At 36.1% G+C, this 10,144-nt stretch overlaps 1 protein-coding gene across 2 annotated transcripts in view; it reads left to right on the top strand.

The window, feature by feature from the left end:
• Positions 1-2,178: 2,178 nt before the first annotated feature.
• hmga2 (high mobility group AT-hook 2) overlaps positions 2,179-10,144 on the top strand; it is a 30,322-nt gene continuing 22,356 nt past the window's right edge. For both annotated transcript variants that reach the window (XM_067390976.1, XM_067390975.1), the window contains exons 1-2: positions 2,179-2,481; positions 5,517-5,603. In XM_067390976.1, the coding sequence (XP_067247077.1) occupies positions 2,359-2,481; positions 5,517-5,603 (210 nt within the window). In that variant the 5' untranslated portion in view covers positions 2,179-2,358. The remainder of the gene's footprint in view (positions 2,482-5,516; positions 5,604-10,144) is intronic.

Here is a 10,144-nt window from a genome sequence, read left to right as displayed (position 1 = left end):
AGCCTATATATGGTCATAGTACCAAGCTATGCACGTGAGACGTGATGTGAACTTTGGGCATTTGGCGTGATCGCCAAATTATAGCCTACATATGCTATTTACAATAAATTACTTTTTAATGATAAAGGATTTAACCTAATTCACAAACAAAAGTTTAATTGAATGGTTTTATAACGTTCGCAAGGACATTTTCACATGTCGGTTTCTCGAAGCGGAAGTCGTCAATGAGAGAATACATTAAATATATTTTTTTGTGTCCCCAGTTTCTCAAATAACAAAAGAAATCTCAACAACAGTGTTTTCACAACTTCAAAAAGAGGAAAAAATAGAGAGAGATTTATAACGTCAGTCAGAAGAGAGAAAGATGTCAACCTTACCGTTACCGTTACTCCCACAGCCGCTGTTTTTCACAGACTGTGATGACGAGTTTTAACGGTCATCGATATCGTAAATCCTGCAGTTTTTTATATTTTCATTTTTTTTAAAAAACGTATGTACATTTATAACATTATACTTAGTATTATATTACCTTTGCATCAACTGACTGCCGTTATCAATCGCTGTCTATTTTTTTCCTCTTTTTGAAAGCTGTGCTATTTGAGCAAATGGAAACACAAAAAATATATTCTCTCATAACGACTTCCGCTTCTGAGAAACCCGGAAATGATAAAAAGGTAATACAATACTAAGTACAGTGTTATAAATGTACATATATTAAAAAAAAAAAAAAAAAAAAAAAAAAAAAAGATCAGCATCGTAAATTTTGCAATTTTTTTTTTATATTTTCATTAAAAAAAAAAAAGGGTCCATAAACGCCGACTTACAGCGCGTCAAGTGTAGTCTGACTCCCGATGATGACTCGGCTCTTTTCTTTTTTTCTGAATCAAAATCATACAATGCCATATGACTCATGAACAGTTTTTTTTTTTTTTTTTTGGTTAATCAACAAAAACATACAGTAACGCGATCGACCAGTGTTGTCCGATTCCCAAGCTAAAGCCTCTTATGGCCATTTTCTGTTTAATGAATCACCTTTGAATCACATATTGAAACGTTATTTTTGTCATGCCAGACTCTAAATCCATCAAGAACTATATTTGCTGTTCTCTTGTATTTGATAGGTTGTTCAAATGACAACGTAGATAGAGATATTTTTTATATAGGCCTATATATAGCCACACACACACACACACACACACACACACACACACACACACACATATATATATATATATATATATATATATATATATATATATATATATATATATATATATATATATATATATGCTACACACGTGTGTGTTTACTAGTAAATGCTATAAAAATAATGAATAGATAAAACAGGCATAGCACTTGCAACCTCTAAAATTTTGAAATCTGAAATGATCTCATCGTGTGTCTGCTGAGGTAAGTACTACTACAATACTAAACTTTTTCTTATTCCTGAGAAGAAAAAAAATGTACAAAAAGAATAGCAAACAGTTAATAAAGCAGATCTTTAAGAGGAGAATCGGAGCACATCCCAAACGAAGTTTATGTATTGAGTACATTTCTTTAAACAAACAAACAAACGGGCAGTCTATGAACTATGCTGTGTCTTTAAACTTTCTGGAGCGTAGCCAGTAACATGAATGGTGCTGGACACGTGAGTTTGTCTCAATGTGGTCTCTCCTCTTAGTATTTCTCATGTTTTCTCTGGCTGTTGTCCAATTCTTTTCTCTCTCTCTTTTTTGCGCCTTTCGTGCCCCCTCCCTCCTCGTGTTATCCACCCACGGGAAAAGTGATTTTCGCCCCCCTCTTTCTCCCCTTTTTTTTTTATTTTTTTATTTTTTTTATAAATGTATATACCTCATCCTCATCTCCAGTCTCTGGACTTATTTCCGTGTGGGCAGCAGGGATGCATTTAAAATGCCCCCATTTTTTTATTTAAACCAATCCGCGTAGAAAGTCTTTCCCCGCAAATTCTTGAATCCGCAGTAGCGTGGATTTGACAGTGCACTGTCACACTTCCCTCTGCGAATGTCTCGTTCAAATTGCAATCGATCACTAGGCTTATTTTATTACTAAAGCCACCCCCACTTAATTCTACAGAGGAGATTTTCTCTCTCTCTCTCTCTCTCTCTCTCTGTGTGTGAGAGTGTGTGAGCCAAATTCTCAACCAAGAGGCAGCACGTGCTTCTCACAATACCGCGCTTTTAATTTACATTTTGCATCCCCTTCATGAGCGCACCGGTTTTAAACGCATTGTTTTTGATAAGCGCGCACTGGTGAGCGCGAGACACTGACTGACTGGCGGCGAGCTCGTGCTGCAGGAACAGAAGGTGCGCGAGAGACTGTTTGGAACTCACACACACGATGAGCGCGCGCGGCGAGGAAGCTGCCGGCGAAGCTTCAGGATCGCAGGAGCAGCCCGAGCCCGAGCCCGCCCCGGCCGAGCCAAAGAAGAGGGGACCGGGTAGACCCAGGAAGCCGCAACAGGTCAGTGTGACTCTTATTTCTTCCACCACTAACACATTTAATATACTAAATTGGGAATGGACGTGTTTAACCTTACTAGACCGCTCAATAAACATTCTTAGAGTAACTATATTACTCTTCGCGCGCACTTTATGGCTCATATATTTACATGCACCCCTGCTGCAAAAACGGCTTTAAAACCAGACTACGCTGGTTTGCTGGTCTCCCGAACAGGTCTGTTTGCAGGTTTTAAAGGGAATTTGGAAACTTTTCAGCTACTAACCAAATTTGGCTACCTAAACCAACTAAACACCAGCTTGGAAGACTAGCAAACCAATTTAGTCTGGTTTTCAGCTTATTCTTAATATTTTTCTTTTATTAATTTCCTTTATCTAGTTGTACTATATCTCAGTTTGTGTACTGTATTGTATTGTACATTGCTTGCAAGTAATGCATATTTGCAAACCTTTTGTACGTGTACACTGTCTCATGTATGTCTTTGTTTATATAGGTAGTTGACATATAACAAGACTTCTTTTTTTTAATTCAACATTATGATTTTATTTTCACTGTTTTACCTTCACTACTTTTAATGCTTTAAATGGACATGCAATATGTCATTTTTCTTTTAAAAAGTGCAAACATTTCAATTAATGTAGATGAATTAGAAAACGTTTCTTTAAAATAGTTTTGATGAATTAAAGCATAGCACACTGGACACAGCTGTCACTGCTTGAAACATGATGTCAACTTCCCACTTTTTACACAGTGTTTTTAGACAGAAGTATCATGTTTGAGTGCTTGATTGTGATTGCATTTTACATTTTAATTTCTCTTGTGAAGAATACCTGCAGACTGAATGTATAGCTTGTATGTGCCATTAGGTTTTTTGTACGAGTAGCTCTTGTTTGCATTTGTACAGGAAGCACTTCTTTATAGCAGATACCATTCCAAATTGCACACACTTTTGTAAGTCACTTTAAATGCTAAATGCCGTAAATGTATAGCCTGCACTACAGGGTCCTCTGTTGATGTGATGAGATCAAAGTCAGATTGCTTTAGAAATCTTTCATCAGTCATAACAAAATTTGTTTTTTATATATATATATATATATATATATATATATATATATATATATATATATATATTAGAGTGAAAGATTATATATATATACTGTATATACAGTACCTGTCAAAAGTTTGGAAACTAAAAAATGTAATGTTTTTGAAAGTCATCTATTATGCTCGCAAGGCTGTGTTTATTTAATTAAAAAAATACAGTAAAAGCAGTAATTTTGTGAAATAATATTAAAATTTAAAATAATGTTTTCTATTTTAATAAACAGCCATTAGTAGCCATTAATCCAGTCCAATCATTGTAATATGCTGATTTGCTGCTCAAGAAACATTTATTATTATTATTATTATCAATGTTTAAAACAGTTTTTGCTGTTTAACGTTTTTGTGGAAACAATGATACTGAATTCAAACATTTGTGGTATATGAAATATATTGAGGATGCATTAAATTGATCAAAAGTGACAGTGAAGACATTTAAAATTTTACTAAAGATTTCCATTTAATAAATGCAAATAAATGCTGTTCATTGAACTTTCTATTCATCAAAGAATCCTGAAAAAAAGTAAAACAAAAATTTAAGCAGCACAACTGTTTTCTGCATTGATAATAATGAAAATAAGAAACGTTACCTGAGAATGAGTAACGTTACTTAGTTACTGAGTGATTTCTGAAGGATCATGTGACACTGAAGACTGCAGTAATGATGCTGAGAATTCAGCTTTGCAATCAGGAATAAATTACATTTCAAAATATATTCAAATACAAAACAGTTCTTTTAATTTGTTATAATATCTTGCAATATTACTGTTTTAATGTATTTTTGATTAAATAAATGCAGCATTGGAGAGCATGAGACATCTTTCAAAAAAAAATTATTTATATATATATATATATATATTTGCATATAGAGAGAGATTATAGTGGCTATTTTAAATGTACCTGTTGATGTGAGCAGTGGTTACTATAACAACAAGCGTGTCACTGAACATCTAACTGTTTAGTCATGACCACATCCTTCAAAATTCTTGTTTTGAGTGTTTGTGGTTAGAGGATGTGATTCACTATCTTAAGTAATTCAGCAGTGACTCTCTGCAATACCTCTAATTGCAAATATAGCAATCAGGATGAGCTGGCAAGTGGGGTTAAAAATAAGTCAATCAGTCACCAAATATAAAGATGTTGCATGTATGAAAAAAAAAAAATAATTCAAAAATTTGCGTGTATGTGTGCATAGTAATGGTGCAGTTGTTGTTACTTCAGGGTAGGGTAAAAGTCACTTTATGGTTAATATAGTCAATATATGCAGGCAAATATAAGTAAAACAATTTGAAAGAAGTCTGTTAATCACATGAATGTTTACAAGGCTAAAAAGTTGTATTGTAAAAATGTTTTGTTGTCTGTGCAGGAATTAAACTACCTTTAGTTGTTTTTCCTGTGTGCTTACATATAGACACACAACTCCGTTTTGGTCTTGACTCATAAAGCACCAAGTGAATGGGAGAGCACCAGTATGTGTGTATGCTTGAAAGGAACCCTGTCTTCTTTGAGAGGAGGGGGGAGAGTGCAGAAGGGTATAGAGTGGTCTCAGAAAACTATTTGGACACTCAAGCCACATTTCAAATGTTTTAATTTCTGTGGCACCTGCACTTTACTAAGCTATTTTTGCAATTATTTTAAAGCATTTTTAGTGTATGTATGAACTTATGAAGTCAATTTCACAGCAGAGTAACCACAGGTGTAGCTCATCACATTAACTTTGAACATGATCCACTAATGTCTGACAACCAGAAAGTGTCCAAATACGTCATTTTGAGCAAATATATTATCATTTTGAAACCTTAAAATTGGCTTGAAAAGTGTGCTTGTGCTTTCTTCCAAAAAATGGCACTTGGTTTGCTGATAGAATGTGGAGCGGCTGTAGCCCGTGGCTTTGTTTCCTGTCCTCATGGCCTAAGTTCACCTCCTCTCCTCTTCAGGAACCTACAGGAGAGCCTGTCCCCAAACGACCGAGGGGACGCCCCAAAGGAAGCAAGAACAAGGGCCCCTCCAAAGCAGCGCAGAAGGTGAGAAACAAGCAACTTTCTGCACCTTAACAGTCACAAACAAACTCACACAAATACATCTATCTATCTATCTATCTATCTATCTATCTATCTATCTATCTATCTATCTATCTATCTATCTATCTATCTATCTATCTATCTATCTATCTATCTATATAATTCTATCATTCTATCTGTCTGTCGTTGTATCGTATCATTCTATCGTATCATTCTATCTATCGTATTATTATTTTATCGTATTCTATCTATCGTTCTATCTATCATTTTATCATTCTATATAGTTCTATCTATCAATCGTTCTATCATTTTATCATTCTATCTTTCTATCTATCACTTTATTGTTCTATCTATCGATTATTCTATCTATAATTTTATCATTCTATCTATCTATCGATCGTATCATTCTATCGTATCATTCTATCTATCGTATTATTATTTTATCGTATTCTATCTATCGTTCTATCTATCATTTTATCATTCTATATAGTTCTATCTATCAATCGTTCTATCATTTTATCATTCTATCTTTCTATCTATCACTTTATTGTTCTATCTATCGATTATTCTATCTATAATTTTATCGTTCTATCTATCTATCGATCGATCATTCTATCTATCATTTTATCGTTCTATCGGTCTGCCAATTGTTCTTTCTATCGTTCTATCATTCTATCTGTCATTGTATCTTCTTTCTATCTATTTATCGTTCCATCATTCTATCTATCGTTATATCTCTTTTATCTATTGTATTGTTCTGTCTACCATTTTATTATTCTATCTATTGTTTTATTGTTCTATGTATAATTTTATTGTTCTATCGGTCTGTCTATCATTCTATCAGTGTATCTATCTTTCTATCTGTTGTTCGATTGTCAAATTTGTCTGCCTATCTGTCTTTAATTTGAATGTCAGATCGTACTGTCTGTGTCTGTCTATCTATCATTTTATCATTCTGTTGTTTAATCTATCTATCTATCTGTCTGTCTGCCTGTCTATCTATCTATATATCTATATCTATTCTCCATTTTTATGAATCATTTATCGGGAATGTGTCAGGAACATTTAAAAGCGTGTCAAATGTGTCAACATCTGAGGGTATGTGTGAATGTTGAGGGCTGCCTTCTTGATGTCTCAATCATGAAGCCTCAGTGTTGCCTATGTGACCCGAACCCCTTTGCTCTCTGTTTCAGCAGAGCAGTTAACACTAAGCTTCAGTAATGTGGCAGGGGGAGTCCTGCTGACCTACACACCTAAAAGTAGCAGTGAATTCTACACACATAAATACTCTCTCTCTGTCTCGCCTTAGGCAAATGACCACGCATTTGTGAGAGAACCACAAACATGCAGGCATACACACAAGCGTGCATGAAGAGTATACTCTGCGCAGGGAGTATAGAGCATGTACTGTTGCATATTGCCAAACGAACTCTGTTCCCATTCCTTACTAATGCCCATGTAAACAGAAAAGCAAATCACAGCACATACATTTTAGTTGGTGTGCATCAGTTTTAGCCGAATGTGACTGTCAGCATTTGTAATTGCTGAATTCTGTTTATGTATTGGGAATGCCTTTAAAGAAGGATTGTTCTGGCAAGCGTTTTGTAATGAAGTCATTAACATTTCAGCCGTGCTTGTGTGTGTGGTCTAGTCTGGCATATGTTTGTGGGAAGTCCCCTCAACTGTCAGTGCGTTTGGTTTTTAAAAGCTTTACTGTGTTATTCTCATCTCTGAGCCGTCGAGGGGAGCTGAGATGTCTACTTGCGGAATTAGCCTGCTTTAATAACTCAGTGACAGCTCTGACCACTCTCTTTTCGCAGTAATGTACCACTGTATACAGTCACAGGCTCGCTTTGAAAAGCTTGAGAAATTTTCTGCTAGTGTAATACTATTTCATTTCATTTAACTTTGTTATGATATACAGTGGACTGAATATTCTACCAAGATGAAAGGAGCCAAATTCGGCAATAGAGACACTTTCCCACCCAAAATCAGTCATCGTCTGTGTCTCCTACCACTTCTACGACCCTCTATTTATAGATAGATAGATAGATAGATAGATAGATAATGCCTTGAGACGATGCAAGAAATAAACAAAAACCTCCCAGTTCATGACATGTAGCAGTCAATAAATAATTCAATTTAATTTACGCATTAAAGATTCTGACATTGTTAGCTCTTAATTGCACTAAAGAACCCACACAACTGGTATCATATGAACATTCCAGGCTATACAGGCCATGATATACCTCAATGGTGCACGGTTTTAGCTGTCAAGACATATAATCAGACCACTTCCGCCCCGCTACGATCATTTTGGTCAATTCATAGGCCCTAATGACTAGCCGGAATATTTTCCGTTGACCAGACATTGTTGGAACTTGATACGGGGCACCAGGGGGCTAATTTTAAACTCTCCATTCGCAAAAGTGGGTTTGGCAGAAGCAAGACTGCCCCTCCCTTTCTATTAATGAGAGATGGCCTTGTCCCCAGCCTCACACGCATGCCAGGATGTCCTGGTGTCGAAGAGGACAGCAAGCGCCCGGGCTCGTGTCTGCCGTGGACACGGGACATGGTTGGACGAGACACGCAAACACAGACATGATTAATTGATCAGGGTGTCGACTTGCAGACCATTAAATCTCCTGATTAAAAATGCAGCATCCCCAACAGAGGACTGAGGGTAGGGAGACACTGATTGGTCCGAGAAAGACAGACAGAGACACTGAGAAAGACGCAGACAAGAAGAGGTGAGGTTAAAGGGTTTGTGTCTTTGAGAGTCTTTGCAAATCATTACAAGCACAGCACACTAACATCAAATTTCTACTCCTTTTCAATCCCATAAACATCTGAGGAAGTGTGTAGGACACAAAATTGGTTGCCGGACTCAGGCTAACCGCTGACCCATGGCTGCCTCTGTGTCCTTTCTTAGTGACTGCCTGTGGCATGAACTATGATGCTCAGGCTTATGTTTCTCCAGTCCATCATGCCTTTGCCGAACGGCAATGTGTCCTTGGGGTATTCAAAACAAACTCTGCTTGTTGAAGAAGTGGTAATGTGAGCCTTGACAATACCTGCATACTTAGTCAGGGCAAACAGACTGACCCAAACAGGACTGAACACATATCGCACAACACAACACAACACAACACAACACAACACAACACAACACAACACAACACAACACACAGAGATGCATTGTAGAAGTCGTTGCTGAAGTATTCCCACCATGGATGAGAATACGGGTTTAAAGGGATAGTTCACCCCAAAAAAGAAAATTCCTTCATTTACTCACCCTCATTTCTTTCTTCTGTCAGAAAAAAATGTGCAAAAATTGTACCCTTGTCACTGCATGGGGCAGTACCCTTAAAAGGATAACTTTGTACCTTATCTACTCCTAAAAGATGCAAATTAGTACCTTAGAGTAGTTCTATGTGCACCTAAGGTACTACTATGAGTGTTTTAAGTCCGGGACACACCATGCCGACGTCAAAGAACTAGCGGCGACGAAAGCCGACTGTGTTATCGCCTCTTGTAGACTGTGTCTTGGATGAAAAGCTGTTGGTGAACACACCAAACAGACTAAAGGCAACTGTCAACAAGCATGTGCTTGTAAGTAAATATCTGTCCATTTCAGCAGATATCAATAGTCTATTTTCGTCAATCAAAAAGAGAAACCGAAAGTAGGACTGCAGATATACAAACCGTAAACAAAGCAGCGCTTGCCATTTTGAATATCAATCACGCTAATCACCTTCTTCATTCCAGTTGGGTCATGTTATTATGAAAATATTCTTGATGATGTAATTTAAAACAGCCTTCTGTCTACCATCTTGAATTTTTTACTCACTTTCACCACTGTTGCTTTTAATCTCATGCACCGACCCGTTCGCTAAGCTGAACAGCCAATCAGAGTTCTCCCCTTCACCGTTGGTCTGACGCTGATTCAACATGCTGAATCGGCCCAAAAAGCCCAAACGGTGTCAATAAGGTACAAAGTTGTCACTTTAAGGCTACAGCCCAAGTGGCAGTCTGTTGTATCCTTAAAGGTATTTTTTGTTTGCACAAAAGGTGATTTTTTTTTTTTTTTTTAGAATATAATGAAAGAGAAGCAGAGAGTGGGTCTGTAAATCTTTTTTTTCAGAATTACTAAAAAAGTGGCCTATGTGAATTGATATTTCAAGTCTTCAAGCCATATACCATGTTGCTTTGTGTGAAGAAAGACCAAAATGTAAGTAATTTACTGAAAATCTGGATATCTTCCCTAGCTTAGTAATTCATGAAAAAAATCATTCTATTGAATCTGATCCAATTCCCCATAGATCCAATTCTCAGTGTTATTTTAGTATTATTTATATACTATTATAGTATTTATTTAATATTTTGAATTACCTTTTATTTTTATATTTTCAGTTTTGATTTTAAACTGTTTTAGTAATTTTATGTCATTTTCTAATTTTCTTTTTCATTTTTCAACCTTTTTAAGGTTTCAGTTTTCCTCTAATATTTATATTTTATTTTTTTTGTTTCAGCTCTATTTTAAT

Source organism: Chanodichthys erythropterus, chromosome 8, assembly GCF_024489055.1.
Source record: "Chanodichthys erythropterus isolate Z2021 chromosome 8, ASM2448905v1, whole genome shotgun sequence".
Classification (NCBI taxonomy): domain Eukaryota; kingdom Metazoa; phylum Chordata; class Actinopteri; order Cypriniformes; family Xenocyprididae; genus Chanodichthys; species Chanodichthys erythropterus.
The sequence above is the reverse complement of the archived record's forward strand: the minus strand, read 5'-3'. Positions and strand labels throughout refer to the sequence as shown.